This window comes from Melospiza georgiana, chromosome 1, assembly GCF_028018845.1.
Source record: "Melospiza georgiana isolate bMelGeo1 chromosome 1, bMelGeo1.pri, whole genome shotgun sequence".
In the NCBI taxonomy this organism is placed as follows: Eukaryota; Metazoa; Chordata; class Aves; order Passeriformes; family Passerellidae; genus Melospiza; species Melospiza georgiana.
In genome coordinates, this window is record NC_080430.1 from 48650730 (window position 1) to 48668762 (window position 18033).

At 41.1% G+C, this 18033-nt stretch overlaps 1 protein-coding gene across 1 annotated transcript in view; it reads left to right on the forward strand.

Annotated features, from left to right (window-relative positions):
- The first annotated feature begins 15896 nt into the window (after nucleotides 1–15896).
- DCLK3 (doublecortin like kinase 3) overlaps nucleotides 15897–18033 on the forward strand; it is a 31162-nt gene continuing 29025 nt past the window's right edge. The window contains exon 1 of the mRNA XM_058029625.1: nucleotides 15897–16060. Coding sequence (XP_057885608.1) covers nucleotides 16000–16060 — 61 coding nt within the window. The 5' untranslated portion in view covers nucleotides 15897–15999. The remainder of the gene's footprint in view (nucleotides 16061–18033) is intronic.

The window sequence follows — 18033 nt, forward strand, 5'->3', positions numbered from 1 at the left end:
TTTATACTTAGGGAAAAGTGGAGTAAACCTGGTAAAAATCAGATTAGTTTCATTGCCATAAAGAGAAAACAAGCAAAACCAGCGTGAGATTCTTCAGGTGCAAGGGCAGTCAGGTCTCAAAGTACAAGCTGAAGTGTACTTTCTGAATTACTCTGACTCTCTGACCTGTTCATCTAGTCAGAAATCAAAACAGGGATGTTCTCTTGCCAATTGGACTGGATATCAATACTATTGAATAGAAGGCTGCAGGACAATGAGCCTCTTGTTTGCTTTCTCAGGTTCTAGAAAGTGTTTATTGCAGTGGCTGGGAAAGGTGTCTCTGTACACAGGAGGGTTTCCTAAGCTAATGTTCTCAAACTGCTCTTTTCCAGCCTTTGTGAAGTGATTCTGCCTGTGTTGCACAATGGCCTGGTGTTCTTGCTGACTGATTAGGTAACCAAAACATGGATTCATCCCCTGAGTTTATGGTTTTCAACTGTGCTACCTCAGGTCAATCAGTCCTGTTTGTTCCTGCCTTGCTAAACTGAGGTAACAAAATACATTCGGCCAGTGTCTGATATTTATCATCTGACTATATTGGTTATTGCAAACTATTTATATCATTGCAAACTATTTATATCTTCAATGCTGACTCATAAAGTAAGGTATTTCACTGAGGCTGAAAGGGAAACGACCCTGCATCTTTTCCAGCTTATTTGTCATTTCATTTCTTCGTCCCTCTTTGGGGATCTCTGTCCTACTTTCTGTCACACATATTAGCCTTGGCTGATTGATATGACAAGATAAAGAGCCTTGAGCAAAACCAGCCTTATAAACACTGATAGAGAATTATTTTGCTTCATGTATCAGAAAAATATCTTAAGCAGAATGAAAGAGCATTAACTGACCCGTTTCCAGACCAAGTTATGAGTAGGTTAACAAGAAACTAAAATGTATGTTTGCTGGTTTCTTTTTCTGCCTTGGTATGAAAAGACAGAATAAAACAACAGTGGCTTTAAAAAAAGGCATGCAACTGGGCCCACTGTCATGAATATTTTCTACTAAAAGGTGTTTACTGCTTATGTCCTGAATATTGCCATGAAAATGTATATTGCAGATTAGAGTTATTTACAAAATCCATGTAAATCACACTGAGGACAATGTCTGTATTTCCTGTCAGTCACAGAAGTCCAGTCAGTGTAATAGGTGAAACCACCTCCCATGATTTGGTGCATGGGATTTGCTGAAGGAATAAATTATATGCTTTTTTCTGCATGAAAAGCTTAATACAATACAAGGACCATTAGAACTTGACAAGTTGATTGGGCATTGAAACCTGGGTTGAAGAGAATTTACAACCTAATAACAAACCTTGAAGGGGAGGAGTTAACCTCCTCTAATTCTAGATGTCTTGAAGGACATGTGATTACAAAGAAGTCCTTATTCAAAAAGTCTTAACTTCAAAATATAACTCAATAAATGTGTTGTCATTATTCAAAGTATTCCATGTAATTGTATTTATTTGCTTAAAGTAATCAAGTTTTTGCAGATTATATATGATTGATATTTCCATCCAAATTAGCTTTACCCAAATCATGAATAGAAAGGAATCCCCTTGGAAACAAAAAGCATTATCTGCCTTTTTCTAATAGAATGCAGTCTAACAGTTATGTTACCTCATTGTCCTCGGGTGACTTTATGATGCTCGTGTCCCCAGTCATCTGTTCTGTTTATGCTGGATATTAATTTCTGCACCAGTTTTAGAGAGGTTCTGAGAGCAAAGGGGAGGAAAGAAGTGTGGAGTCTGTTATCAGAAACTGCACTCGCTCCCCCACACCCTGCTCCTGGACTGTGCTGTCTGCAGCATGGACAGCGGGATGGAGCTCTCCTTGGCTTTTTAGTTAGGTTTTTTGTAGCTAGCTGAGGCAGTGAAGTTCCCTGGACTGTGGCTTTTCTTTTTCCTGGAACTGATCAGCCCTGCTTTAGACTGAAAACCCAGAAAAACACCAGGAGCTCCCACCTGTGGCCCAGGGGGCCTGGGATGTGGCATTTTGCAGTGTGGGTAAGAGACTGAGTGAGCGAGCTACACCCCACAGCAAGGACTTCCTGAATTTGTCATCTCTTCAGAACAGCAAGAGGTTTTATTGTTTAATTTTTGTTTTTTGCTTGTGAATACTTTGCTTGTTAAATAAACGGGTTTTTTCCCACTTTTTCTCAAAGGAGATTTTTGTCTCCCAAACCGGGTGGGGGAGAGGCTGCTTGAATTTGCTTTCTAGAGGGACCCTTCAGAAATTCCCCCCCTTAATTTGCCCTAAATCAGAACACTAATATACTTTCTTCTAGTTAACAAAGAAAAGGCATCAAATTTAGTAAAAATGCCTCACTTACTTGCAAAATAGCATGCCTTAATAATGGCTAAAAGTGAGAATCAATCTCCAGAAAAATAACTAAGTATAACCAATGTGAGATAAGAATAAAACCACATTTTAAATCAGGATGTGTTCTTCGCTGAACTAAATCATGTTAAAATTAGCTTTTCCAGCCTTACCCATATGTTACCTTTCTCTTTGAGCTCTTGTAGGATTTCTGTGCATTTGATGATAGCTGCATCTGTGAGGGCTTTTTTTTTAATTTTAGGTGTTCTTTTGGTATCAATTGAGTAATGAACAATTAATAGATGACCTCAAATGATGTGCAGATCTTAAATGTACATGTTTCTTTTCTTTTTAGTGAAAGCACATTAAGGCAAATATGTTCAGTAAATGCGTTAGGCACTCAAATGCCTGGTGCTTGGCTCCACAATGAAATCCAAACTCTTCTGTTCAGAAATGTATACAATTCAAGTAGAGAATAAAATTCTTCAGGATGCAATCCAGTGCAGCCATTACACTTACTTTATGAGATCAGCTGAAATGTACAGCTGCCTCAAGCTAGGCATGTGGAAATAATGGAAAGGAAAATGAATCTCTGCCTGAAGGTGCTCTGGTGTCTACATGGGATCCATCTCCCTGAGACACTTCCTAGAAGAAGACAACAGCAAAATGGTGGGAGCATTTGTACACATAATGGTAGCACAGAGAGCCTTTTCTCACCCAGAATACTCAGACCATCACTATCTGCCAGTCTGAGATCACAAAACAAAGCCAAATTGGAAGCAAGGTTCCCTCTTAATCCTGGTCCTCCCATGTAAGCAGCCATTAAGAGACTTCCTGGGTGAGAAAGTCAGGGGGTCCAGGGACCAAGATCTGGTCGTCCAGTGCTGAGGTGGTAAAGCCTGATCGCCTCTCTGTGGTTATGAATTCTGCACTAAACACCTTCAGGATAAAACAAAGGTGCTGACAGAACTTAGACATGGCTGATGTGGGAGGAGATGCCAAAGAGTGTGAATTTTGTTTGGTAAACTGAAGTCTCATTTATGTAAGTTACAGCTCTTTCATAAATCTGCTCCTTGGTCACTCCTCGGAGAGTTTAGAAGTAAAAGAACCAGCTCCACTTTGTTTCTCAGCACATGAATAGTAATTGTTTCCCTTTGGATTTATGCCATGTCATCTAATATTCAGAGAATAAACAAAGCTGCAAGTCATGTGCAATCATCCCCAACCTACTGGAGTTATTAACAGCACCCACTCATAGACTTTTTAACAGAGATTCAGCTTTCCTTTAAATTCTCTCTTGGAAAAGTGGCCATAAAACATCCTAGGCTCATCAGACTCTATTCTGAAAGAATTCTTATTGAAAACTTTGAGTATTTACCACAGCATGATTCTCTCTAAATTGTCCTCCTTTGGAGTGCTTGCTGAACGTTCAAAACTAATAAACTGATAAAATTGCCTGCAGAAATTTTCTATGCCCTTGCAATACAGTTGCTTGCATAACTATAACACAGATATGGGATTGAAACTGTAATTTTTTCTTCTGTCTAAATTAAATTAAATTAATTCACAAAACTGCCTTAAAACCCCCCAGATTTAAAATATAAAGCAAGAATTTGTTGACATTGTGCTGCTCTTTCCCTTATCAGCTCACTGGGGAGGTAATTTTTGCTACAATCTTGATTTTCAAGTGCAGTTCACACTCACCACAGGACATGAAGCACTGAGTAAAAAGAAATAATGGGTGTAGAGTCCTTAAATCTTCCAGTGGAAAGAGCAGGGGAAGAACAACCATTCTGCGCTCTTTTGAAAACATAATATTAAAAATGGTTCTGCACAGACTGATTTCATTTCCTCATCTCCACTTCTCCGGAGTTTGTCACACATTGGACAGTATTGATATAACCACTGTGTGCATTGGCACATGTATGATCTATGTGTGTAGATCTGTATTTAAAAACACCTGAAACTCCAGATATTCTCAACCAGTTACTTGAAGTAGGTGAAATTTATACTTGGAATACCCATTTTCTCTTTAAAGAGTAGAGGTTCTGCATTTGTCCCTCAAATGAGGAAAATGATCCATGAAAGATTCTTCTGCATGGTTTAAGCAGACTGGGAGTTTTTACATCTTTAGTTAAGGCTGACTCTCTCTTTTGTTCATATTTGATGGAAAATTCAGTAGGTAATTCTTATTACTCAGATACAAAGATGGAATATTGATCTACATCTGCAGTTTCACACAAATGTCTCATGCATGCCACATTTCAGCACCAGTAAGGGAAATGCATCCTTGGAATGTGTTTCACAGTCCTTCAGCACAGGCATGGGAGGATAAAGCCTGGCTAACAACTCTGATCAAGTTTTCATTGTAAACTTCACTCCTTTCTCCACAAAACCCATAAGACAGATGCTGTATTTGTATCTTGTTAAGTAAATAAAAGACATAGCTGGTGAGATGTAGGATTTCTCATTCAGATCAGCTGGCACATACTATCCACAGGGCTTTGCTGGGGATGTGAAGAAGTTGCCTGAGTAGCAGAATATTGTCCCCAGGCTTCCAGGATGAGAGCAAGTACAGCATTGCAGACCTTTTTTCTAATAAACATAGAGGGATTAGAAAGTGATTGCTTACTTTGAACTGCTTCACTTCTGCTTCCTTGCTTGAGGGAGATTTATGGATCATTTAAAGGAAGGGAAACATATTTGCAGGGGAAAATTTAGAAGGGAAAATTTAGAACTTCAAATTTTGGGGACTTTGCATGTTGTTTTAGACAAACTACTGTTTAACTAGATAAAGTGATGCAGACAACAGGTGCTCACTGCATTGCTGTGCCTTTGCTTGAAGTGAGGTGCCACATGGGCTTTTGGGAAGTGATCTGCAGTGGATCTAAGATGGCTTTAGAGAGACTGAATTTTCTCAGATGGAAATTGCAACCTGTTTTTCTTTTCTCACCTTTTCAGCATTAAAATGTCAAGTCTCTTTTTCCTTGGTTTAGACAGAGAGTGTCAAGAACACTGGAAAATTAGAAAAGTATAAATTAAAGGTTGTATCTGTAACCATAACAATATCTTTGTACAGTTAGTCCTTCATCCATGTCTGCTGCCTCAGAAAACTGAAAAAGCATTCATGTCAATGCCCTATTCCTCATTATTCTGCATGTACAGAAGAATTTAATCCCTTTTAACAGGAGGAAAATTGTCTAGTCTCAGGTCTTTGAGTTCAAAGCAGTTTAAAATCTTGGCATAGCTGTTTAGGAATGAAATTTGAGTGGAGGTCTAGTAGAAAGATGGCTTTAATCTCTTGCAAAATGGCTAATTTAACACTAACAGGTCATTTGTGCAATGGTGCACCTACATGAACTGTTTCAGTTTGAATCTCCTGTCAAAGCAGGACATCAAAAAGAGCAGTAGAGAATGGGCTGGAACCACAAATCTGTGCAGGGAAGGAGGGACAGAAAATTTTAACAGAACATCTTATGCCAAGTTCTGTTCCAAGAAATGTCTCTAAGATAGGGGCAGCTCTGATCTGCCTGATCTGGGAGGTGGAATGAAGAACTGTATCCACACCATTTGATGAGTGAGCTCATGATGTGTCTGAAGGACGCGTGGCAGAGGAAAGGCTACACTAGGCAGAGTTCTCTTATCTGAGTAAGCATGGTTTGGGATGTTCCTCAAATTTTTCTTCACTTTAACCACATCATAAGGAGAGGGACAAAACCAGAAAAAATTATTTTTCTGCCATGTGGCAATGTGCTAAAGGACCATATCCATCAAAAATCCTAATAACCCCTTTAACTGCCTGTTCGTGCCTTTTACATCTTTCTCCTTTACTTGGGTGTGAGTTACTGGCAGGTACTTAGAAGCAATTTTAGTACTTCTGCTTTCTCTGACGTTCATTAAAGCCAATGGAAAACCACACACTTTCTCATGAATTTTCACCTTGTCCTGTTACGTGTATCTCTTGCACTCTTGTTTTGAAGGCTAAGTCAGGAAAGTGGTGAAATTATTGCATAAAGAGCTCAAAAGCTTATAAATAATGTATTACATCATATTGGCCTGGGAAGCAAAGAAAGTGCTATCAAAAAAAGGTGACAAGGCTTTTAAGATGCTTTTCTGATGAGTCAAAATTAATGCTGTGTATTCGTTTTACTGTGCTGTCCTAAGATTGACAGTGTGTCTATGGTCCCTATGAAAAAGTCAGTGAGATTTTAGTGAGTTTTTCTGTGATTAGGGGGAGTAATCAATCCTGGTTTCCTATGAATTGTCCTTTGCCTCCAGTCTGTTATCTCTTCCTTCATGCATTCCCTGAATTTGAATAATGTCAGCCCTCCTCTGTGTGCTGTTGATGCAGGAGCTGTCAGAGGCATCCCAGAAAATCAGGGCCAGGGCTAATGTGAGGCTGCCCATGGATGGCTACACATGTTCTACTGCCAGTTGGTTGTCAGCAGTTGCATATGTGAAGAGCAGCTACATCCTGGTTGCTTTGCTCTTGTGAGGGAAAATAATTTGGCTCCCTGTGTGCTAGCCAGCTTAAAGTTTTCACAAAATGTATACAAGGCAGTTATATTTCAAATGTCTACCCTCTTGTCAATTTTGGTAGAAATTAGTCAGTGCTGTCAAAATTACTGGGCAAAGAGAGGGAAAGAGACAAATGAGAAATTGAAGAGAAAATCACAGCCTCAAAATTCTTTCTTTCTTAGGAATTCAGGCCTGAAACAGTTAATGCCCGTATTGCATATTTGTCTGTTCTTCTTTAACCAGTAATGCTGGTATTTTCAAGATACTCTTTCTCAATCAGGAGGGCCAAGAGTTTTTTTATGGTAATGCAGATTCTCATATAACTGCAGATGAGGCTTCAAAAAAAAAAAAAAAAGTTGTTAGATTGTGAGATTAATGAAATATAAAAAGTAACCAGAACAACTTCTCCTATTTTGGTTCTCCAGCTGATTTCATACGTGGTTCATCAAAGTCCAGAACAAATAGCTAATTCTAATTGGGGCTCCCAAAAGTTATGGCACCAGTGGCACCAGTTGTCCTAAGCATGCAGAGAAGGAACAGCTGGTGACTGTTTTTACACACAATCTTCCTCTAAATATTAGAGGGTGCTTTGCAATGTGATATTTTTATTTATACCTCAGTAATACCAAGATGTCCTGGCTGAAAGTGGAACCTGAAGGTACAATTTTTTGGATCTACAATGCTGTAGGAGACAGCGCTGTCCTCAGTTTCCCTCTATCCCTTTCCTCCAAAATATCACAGCTAACTAGGAAGAGGAAAGGCAGGCGCCATGAAATGAGGTGCCTTGTGCCAGGCAGTGTTGTATGTGCTGAGAATAGAGCTCAGCCTCCTGCTGCCCAGTGGGAATCTCTTCCCTGGATTCCCTGGCTGCATCTCAAGGTCCCAGCTAAAGCATTGCATTTCTAATATGGTGTTACAAAACTCAAAAGTTTTAAGGAAAAATGATAAAAACTTCAGGAATACAGACAACTCTTCAAAACACTTGAAATACTCTGGGTACAGCTGAGCAGTACTCATTCACTTTAATGCAAGGTTGTTAAGGTCTTTATTGAGGCAAGGAGGTTAGGGAAGTAATTTGTTTTCAAGGATTCTGCTTCATTGCATGCTTTTCAGACACTCATGATTTGTCATTCAGCTGTGACTTCTCATGAAAATTACATTCCTAATAAATACATTTGTGTTTACATTGTCATTAGCATAAATGTGTGAACACTCCATGCATTTACCATGCACAGGCTTGGCTTGTCTCTTGGCCTTGTCAAAGTGACAAGTTTTATCCTCAACACCTTCTGTTCTTTAATATGCTTTTCTATCTTGTAGAAGGTTTCTTTCTTTCTTACTGACTTGGATGACAAATGGTCTTACTTTCCCTATTCTTCTGGACTAAATAGCAGGTTCCTGTGGATGTGAAAGTGGCTATGAATCATACAAACAAAAATATGTTAACTTCTTTTGCGTGCTGTAATCCATTAGAAACATTCTTATTCCATATGGCTTAACCTTGTACTTTTTTCCTATTGTAAGTGACAATCATCAATTTATTGAAGTGTAAATTTGGACCCAGCTCATCAGAGTGTCAGAACTGTGTCTTGCAATGCATTAATTTAATTCCAGGGGCGACTTTACATTGTCACCTCTGAATATCACTGTGCTATGACAATAATGGATTGAATAACTGGGATTACAAGGCAGTCTTTTGGGAGTTAGTGTAGTAAGAGGGAAGGTAAGCTACATGCTCTAAATTCTCCTCTCTGTTGAGTACAAAGCCCTTTTGCAAGGACTTTATATCTGGCTCTCTTCAGTCTGGTCCTATCTTTCCAGATGGTTTGACCTGACTGATGTGACTGCTTAGGAGTCCCACTGAGGTCTCTGTCCATGAGATTATCACCTGTGTAGGCTTTCCCCATGAATTCTCCTTGGGGAGAAGTTTCAAAATGCCGAATCCCTGTGTCCCTGGATTCCCTCCATGTCATGTGTGCTTTTTATGGTGAGATGGAGGAGGCCATCAGGAACACCGTTGTGGCCGACTCTGCAAAAGCATGGGCAAGAAACAAGTTCTGTCCTGGGTAAGAAATGCAAAAGTGATGCTGCAAGCAAGCAGAAAGTAGAGGTGATAGTGCCCTGTTTGCTGTCAGAAATTTTAATTACAGTGGAATGTATTCAGGAGTGATAAGGAAAGTATGGATCCTTTATCCATTTTCCCTAAGAATCATAAGCATTATTAACCAGACTGGAGATTGCACAAAAGACAGTTTTCAAGTATTCTTAAGGAAAGCACAGTAGAGGATTTTTCTTATAACGACGCTAAAGTCCACATTTTGTATTATTTTGAAAGTTTCTCAGATAAAATCTACAGTTTTCAAATTCTTTCTCTTCCCACCAACCACAGGCATTGTTTGCATGAGAAGTCCTTATTTCAAAAGAGAAGTGAGCAAGAATTTAAGGAAAATCTGCAGCTATATTACACAGAAGACTGACTGCAGTATCTTGGCTCCTCCCTTTTGCATGTATGAACATGACAGGTTGTGGCCACATTTCCCAAAGGTGCAGCAGAGGCTGGGCACCTGGAGTCCTCCTCAACCACTCCTGAAAACAGAAACACATTCCTTGCTCTGGCCTTTTCATTCAGTGCAGAAGTGAGGAATAGAATTTATTCATTAAGCCTAGCTGCTGAACATGGGGAGAGAAACATGTATTACCCCTCAGTTTACCTGAAGAGGTGCCCTGAAAATCGGTGATGCTTCTCTTGCCTTTCCCAGTAGAGCCCCTTTGCTCTGGCGTCACTCACAAGTCCAGCCTGTTCATCAGTACTGACCAGTGTAGATTAAATGACCTTGGGGTAAAACATTATGTCAGATTGGTATTGCTGTTTCTGGCTTACTGATCTGTTTTTCCCACCCATCTCTATTTTTCTGGTAGTGTTCCATTTCTACAGTAACAATACAGACATAATTAGTAAGTATGAGCTGCCTGCTTCCAAACACTATGAATTGTGTCATTTAAAAATGTATCTGTACAAACACTGTCTCACACTGTTTGCAGCTAAATTTTCTGTTGTCTGAGCCATCAGTGGCAGTGAAAACCAGTGTCTCCAAGAAGCTAAGGTTCCTCTTCACTTTACATGAGGCATGAAATAAGCTGATATGTAGCAAATATAAGTATTCACAGCAGGAACCATGTTCAAAACTTCAAAGCAAGGAAGGGAGAATAACTTCTAAGCAAGGAGAGGAATATATTTTTAAAGCTATACTGTCAGCCAGGGGATGAACTTCTAAAAAATCCATAGAGAGCTTATGTAGGTGTGTAAATACCCAGGGTATTTTCAAAAAAAAAACCCCACATTCAGCATCAAATATTGTAATAACAATGGCGAATATTGAGGCACTCAAAGTCAGGCAGTTGAGGTTTGGATTCTATTTCTGTGACTTGCTATATGACCCTCATTGAGTGTCTCCATGTTTGAAACATTTTGCTTTTAATATTCATCTAAGGTACCTAAATACAGTTTATGTACCTTCACTATTTTTCTCCAGCTCTAGGTTTTGATCAGGTCATCTATTGATGAAGTGCCTACGTGCCTTATTGTGCATTGTGCAAGGTTTCACTGAATGTTGATGACCTTTGCAATACCTGAATGGAAGACATTATTAAATGTAAAATATAAATAAAATATAAAATGTCTCCTTAGAGAAGTGTCTTAATGATAAGCATGCCATTCTCTGAGTTTTACTAGAAGTTGTAATTCTGTATGTATTGCTTAGCACAGGTAAAGCTGAAATCTGGAGTGTCGGGGGATGTCAGGCAGTCGCAATTTCTACTCATTTGATACCAATGAGTGTCTCTTTAATACATGAACACTTCCCAAAACGAGTCATGGAGAATTATCCTACATCATCAAAACATTGCCATTTATAGTACACCTATTATCAATGCCCTTTTTCATTGCAGTTTCTAATTATCTGAATTTGACACTGATTAAGTATTTTCATGACTTAGAAGCTGAAATAAGGGAGTATGTTAGAGGAAGATAACAGACCTTACTTTGGTGAGAATACAATTCTCTTTTCTAAATATGCCCTTTAAATAAAAAGTTAATTCTGGCAAGAAGTAGTCAATTGTGTTCATTATATTCTTTCTTGGTTAGGTAATAAGTTGCCAAAGTCTAGTTTTCACTTTGGATAGCTGCTGGCCTGCTGACTGTGGCTGAGGAAGCTTTGAATACTGAGTTTTTAATTTGATCTTGTGAATTTGTTCTGTGCTGTTGTTATGCAAATGCCCGTAGTATCACTGTTCTGGCAAAATTATACATTGTCTTGATTCCACTCTGGTATTAGAATTTGGTTTCTATTGGGAACTCTTTCCTTCATGGCATTTAAGGAGGAGCATGCATATAAACAGATTTTTTTTTAGATTTAGTTTTGAGAGTGGAGGGTAAATCCTGTGTTGTTAACATATAGCTTGGCATTTGTTTTTTGTGATTTGAATAATGCCTGTCATTTTTGGTATTTTACTTGTGGAGAGCCTGGTTCAAACATGGCTTAAAGAAAGAGGCCATGAAAGTATACAGCTGATGGAAAAGTAAAAGGCAGCTGTAAAGCAGCAGTTCCCAGGCTTGATTTTGTAAATAACTAGGTTCTCAGGCACATTTTTTATAAACAGCAGGATTCTCAGACAGTCTTCTCATAACAGGTAAACATTCTGTCCTTGGCTGCTCTGGGAACAGATATGAAGGTTTTGAGAACTTTTCATATCACGGTGAGAACACAAATCTTGGTTTCAATAAACAAACCACAGGTATTGTAAACAAAAGGAGGGGTTAGAGTTTTCTCTGTAACCTATCGTGAGCTCAGATTTTGCAATATGCATGAAGTTAATTAACACTGTTATAAAAGGTGACTGATTTGATCAATAAATCGGAGTCGATGCTCATCAACAAAAATGGGTCGTCTCCCTTCACTTCAACATTTACTGATGGCTTTTGATTTCTTATTGAAGAGGTCTGAAATATTAGCTTATGGAGCTCTAACAGCAGCAGACTGTTAGCTACCCTCACCTTCATTTAGATTAATTCCTTCATCTTTAGCCCCTTGTATTTCATATACTCAAGCCATAGAAGATGAGATAGAAATGTGGTTTAGAGAGAACTCAGTATTATTTTTAGTCCTCTGTAAAGGTCAGGGGTTTTTTTTGTCTCGTTCTTATATTAAATGCACTGGGTTTCATTTTTTTTAAAGGAGCTATATTAACTGCTGTCTTATTTACAATATAGGTATTTTTGGCAAATATGAAATAATCCCTGATGGTTCTGCCAGAAGCAGCAGTGTCAGGTTGCCAGTCACAGCATTTCAGCCTCTGTATTTCAGCCTCTGTGTCAGTGGAAGCTGCCTTACACCACATGATGTGACAAAGTTTAATGCGCCCCAAGCAACCATTGGCTCCTGGGTGTTTGGAATATCCCAGTGCCATGGGATATTCATATTTGTTTGAAAACGATACACACACTTTTCTTTCTAAACTAAAGCAAAATTACATTATAGCATTGGGCTCTGAGACTTCAAGCCTAATTTGCCACCCCAGGGACTATTAGCAAGTTGGAAACCCACTGTGTATGAATGACTATCACATAAAAATGATAGACTAACATTTTTGGTTTTGAAACCACATTATGAAACTGATATTTCTATGCCAATTTATTCAATATCCTAGATTAGATTTCTAGACATTTGGAAGACAGCTCTCATCAGACTTTGTGAATAAACTGATTAAATTTAAAGTAGCTGATTTTTTTCTTGTCACAAAGCAATCGTAATATCTTTTAAATTATGCAAAACAGAGGCAAATAAATATATATAGTAGCTCTTGCGACTTCTTCCTCACTTGGTATGGTGTGTATAGGTGGTTTATTACTTTCAAAGCAATGTATTGTGATAGCAGAAAAGATGATCCTATCTGGAGTATAACCAGATGATCCTAATTGGTAAATAGGTCCACTGTGAAAAATGTGGATTTATTTTTAGTGATATATTTATAAGAATACAACAAGAAACAAACAAAATGCAATTTCCGAGCATGATCACCTAGAGAGAATAATTCCTCAAGAAGATCAGGTGGAAATTTTGTTTTACATATCTCCTTTAATTTAAGCACACCCCTTGAAACAGAACAGGTTCCAGCAGAATCCTGAGTCTCGAGGGAGGAGAAAAGGGAGACGAAGAGGTGGTTTCTAAGGCTGAAGAAAATTGCTGATTTTAGGACAAGGCCAAAAGAAAGCAGGATTTCTTACTAAAAGAGACTGAATATCCCATTTCCAAGGGTGTACCACCACATCTGTTGTCAGTCATAGCCATCTGTAGATACTATGTGTGAGCTGGTGGGCAAAACACAGAGACGTGTATTTGGCAATTTCCTGCTGATTCATCTGTGAAATTCAGCTTTCTTACAGGTTAAAAAGGTATCATTGAGAAGCAAATCTCGTGGTTCTTGATTACACTTATTAAGAAATGGCAAGGAAGCAGCAGATAGTTTAACAGAGGAATGGAATGGTTGAAGTCACTGGCTGGTTAAAAAGTGGATTAAAGGAAAAACCCCTTCACAGAACTCTGATGAAGGCAGAGATGACAATTTTCCAGAGCTAAGTAGAAATGAGGTGTCTTCAGAAGTCTGTATTCACTCCTCATCTGTTTTTCATTTTAGGATAAGAAATGAGGGTGCCACTGACCTAGTGTTTATTTTTGGGTCATGTTGCATTCTTGTTTTGGAAGCCAACTGCAGAGTGATACTTAGCTGTTCTAAGGATTTTGCATCCAAAAACAGCAAATCCCTTTAACTGATGTTATTGACATTTCACATTGAAAAGGTCACACACAGAAAAGTTGAATGACCTGGTGGAGGAGTACCAGAGAGAGGAACTGAACACAGTCCCTGATTTCTTAAGACAGGGTTAATAACTGAGATGCCAACAACTGCAGAAATCAGCTGTAACACTGCTTGAAGGACTTGGTGAAAGATGGGGAATAGCAGAAGACACCTGCATTGCCTTTACTGCAGCCAGGATTTCACATGGGCATGGGGTGTGTCAGAAGAGGTGTGAGAAGAGGTTTGTGTTATGACACAACACAAACTGCACGCGTGAAAATGACTGAAAAGCAACACCTTGGTTATGCTCCTCCAGGCAGCTCTAATCCTGAAGATCTTTTGTTCAAAACTAAGATAATGATGATTGCATGACTGTAGCAAGCAATGAGCTCTAGATAAGGAAGTAAGGCAAAAATAAGAAAATAAGTTTGGGATTTGAAAGTTTCTGAGATTTTAAACAAATATGAAGATTTCAAAAGATGGTGAAATTATGCTATCTTTTTGGTATTATAATGTGTTGCAGGGTTTTGACAAACTGAGTTTTTACTTGTTTATAAGACAGCTTTTTTCTATGGTTTTATTTTACATAGTTTCACTTACTACATAGTCTAGCCAAATACTAATTCTCCATGTCAAAGAGTGAGTAAAGATATTTCAGCTTTATACCCATTTCTTTATAAATGCAGTGAAACACATTTCAGGGAAGATATTGTTCAAGATCTACTTTTACAAAGGTGGTTGTGTTAGACTCTGTTGCTCCCAAAATGATGAAATACCCTGGAAGTAAAATCATAGAAGACAAGCTATTAAAGAGGGCAGCTTTGCAATACTTTCAGTAAATGCAGTAAATGACAAAAATAAAAGTATAAGATAATATTTAGCATGTTTTGCTTCATTCTGTTCAGTTTGAGGCCAGAATGACATAACACTACATCTTTTCGTCTGACCTACTGGATATCTCGGGCCACTAAATTTTAGCTGTAAGTCCAACTTCTTTGTTTGGATACTCTATTTACCAGTTATTCATACAATATTTACATATTGTTTTCCACAGAGACATCTTATGTTATTAGGAGGTTTCCAAAGAATAGAATACAGCTTCCCTCCAAATTTGTGCCAGTGATTATTCACTCCCATCGATAACATTTCTTATTTGAATTTACCCACATTCAGCTCCCAGACATTGACTTTCTTGTTCATTTCAACTACAAATATGAAGGGCCTTTTAGTTTGTGGTATTTTCCCCTATGAAGGTATGTGTGTGCTGTTATTAAGTTAAGTTGCATCTCCTTTTGTAGCATGGTATGGGGACCAATCTCTATTTATACAACCCTTAAATAAGCTTAGTGGCTCATCACTTCACTTGCATATCTTTTTAGGTGTGCCGGCCATGTAGCCAGCATCCATGGGCAGTCTGGATGAAATAAACTCCTTCTTGTATTTTATATAGATGTTGGGCAACCAGTTGTTCATGCATCCAGCATGCACTTTATTTACATTGCTTAGTGATTGTCTTTTTTAATCCAAGCGAAATTGAAGTTGTGTCAGGGGAGGTTTAGGTTGGGTATCAGAAAAAGGTTCTTGCCCAGAGGGTGGTTGGGCACTGAACAGGCTCCTCAGGGAAGTGGTCACAGCGCCAGCCTGACAGAGCTCAAGAGCATTTGGGCAATGCTCTCGGGCACATGGTGTGACTCTTGGGGATGGTGATGTGCAGGGCCGGCAGCTGGACTCGATGATACTTGAGGAAGGATCTCATCCAGCTCAGCATATTCTGTGATTCTGTGAATGATTTACCAAGTCTACTTGGCACCTACAGGGCGACAATAAAAGCGTTTTCACTCGTGAGCGGGCTGGGAGCGATGCCCCGTATCCCGCCATCTGGGGACACCCGCGGGAACGGAGGGAGCCCCCGGGCACGCAACAAACACCGGTGCCCGGCGGGCGGGCACCCGGCTGGGGGGCAAACGAGGACACCCCGGCGGCAGGGGCCGAGCCGGGCGCTGGGGAACGGCGGGAGGCGGGCGAGCAGCGGGGCGGGGGCGGGCGGGCGCTGAGGCGGCGGGGCGGTGCCGCCGGCGGGGCAGCCCGGGAAGGGCTGCGGGGGTGCGACCGCCGGTGTGCGGCGCCGCCTCTCCTCTCCGCCGGGTCCCCTCCTTCCTTCCCTGCCTCTCTCCCGCTCCCCGACTGCCCTGGCAGGCGGGAGGCGGCGCGGAGGGAGCGTGCGGAGCTGTGCGGGCAGCCCCTGGCCGGAGCCGAGCCGAGCCCCCGCGCCATGCCGGCCGCCGCGCCGCCCCCGCTCCACCCCGCGGCGGGCGCCTGCTGCCACTGCCAGGGTGAGTGCCGCTGCCCTCAGCCCCTTCCCCTTCCCTCAGCCCCTTCCCTCGGCCCCTTCCCCGCGGGCAGCCGCCCCAGCAGGACCCTGCTCGGAGAGGTTCCGGGAGGAGGGGGCGAGCTGGCGGCGCGGCGCCCCGGCTGAGGGGGACGCGGGGCGGCGGCCGAAGTTCCTGCCCAGGTCCTTGCGGGGAGCGGGGAAGCTTTCGCGGGCGATTGGGCTGGAAAATAGGGCTGGAGACTGACGAAGGAAGGTGGGATGCCTCTCGGCCCGAGGGCTTTGGAGGGGGAGAGAGGTCCCGGAAGGTCCGGAGTTGGGGTGGCTATTTCACCGTGCTCCTTTAATTGCTGTATTTTGGATTCAAGAGGAGCCCCTTCGCCCCCACAGCTTTGTGTTGTAGGGCGGACTAGCGGAGTGGGCTGGCTGGGAAGGAAGCGGGTTGCTTTGGGAAGCCGCCGCGGCAGCCCGCCGCCGGTACCGGGGCAAGCTTTGGAGGCTGAGTGCGAACTCAGCGTTCGCCGCTCGGAAAGGCAGGCACGGTGTTGTCTGTGCTGCCGTGAAAATTGAGGATCTGAAGTAACTTGCACTCCTGATAGTCGGCATGAGAGTACTTCACTGGGAGCGAATGCTCGCGGGCTGCTCAGAGCACACTGATGCTCTGCAAAGGAAAGTGAATAGAATGCAGTGTAAGGGCTTTAAAGCATTGCACAAGTGTGTGTTAAAACCCGCTCGAGGCTGATCAATCTTCCCGCAGCTGGGAAATCACCACGGCTGGAGGTGCACGGGTTACAGGCAGGGGCTCAGAGTGGGGAGGGCTCTTGTGTCAGATGGAGATGCTCTGTGATATGTGGTAGCCAGACCTCTATCGGGGAGAATGCTGGCTGTGCCCTTGCATCCCCTGGCTTCTGTAGTTATATCAGTTGCTTCTATTTAATAACTGAGCAGGTATTTATAGGAGAACTACTCCATAACTTTTCCCTGTGCAGCATTATTTTCTGCCTTCCTCAGGGTACATTGAGTATGCAGTGTCAGCAGGACAGGACGGGCCACTGGTTTGAGCTAATGGAGCAGTTTTCAGGTTGTGAGACACAGTACTTGAGAACAGCCCCATAAACTGAAACTTTTGCTGCACTGAGTACTAAGAGGTTTCCTTTTTTAAAAAAGGACAAACCCCAAACCAACAAAAAATCCCAATGCCTTGCAATAGTGTAAAAAGTTTCTAGCTCCTTCCTCTGAGCATTAAGATTGAAACCCATCCTGTGTGAGAGTATAAACTGAGAGTTTCTCCTTGAACCTGATAATTTGTTATGCATGCTTTTGATATTAATTTTATATAGAGACATGAAAACATGCATCTATACAAGTTTGTCTTCCACCTTCTTGTTTCCTTTTCTTCTAGCCCCTCTTTTTTTCTGTTGTTGCTTCTTGTGGTTTTTTCTGTGATGTGAATGCAGTTTTGACACTTTGAAATGCTGAGAACTCAGCAGACTCCCAAAACAGTCAGCAAGTGAAATGAAGCTTACAAAACATATTACAGCTGCTTTATGTAGTAGAAGTGCAGTTATTATAGCGACTCATGCTCTTCTCAAGAGGTAACTGAATTTTGTATCTCAGGAAGGCACCCTTCAGCTCTCCAGATAAAACTGATCCTGCTGTGTTTAGTCCCTTTCTTGCAGCATAATGGGTGTGGATCTTCTGAAATAGCATGACCTTTTCCATGAAAATTTTTGTAGGATGTTCAGGCACATCAGCTGAGAGTTAGCTTCTGATAAATCTCCATCTGTGACTTATTATCCTGAATTGGCTAATTGGACTTAAACTGTCAGCAAAGATAAGTTGGTTTAATTCAAGTTAGTGGCAGCTGTTCCAACCTCTGAATTTGAGTGGTATTTAAGTTACCTTGTCTAGATTGGGTTTTTTTAATACTCAGGTTAATTCCCTTGGGCGTGCTAGGCTGACTTTTTTGAATGTATC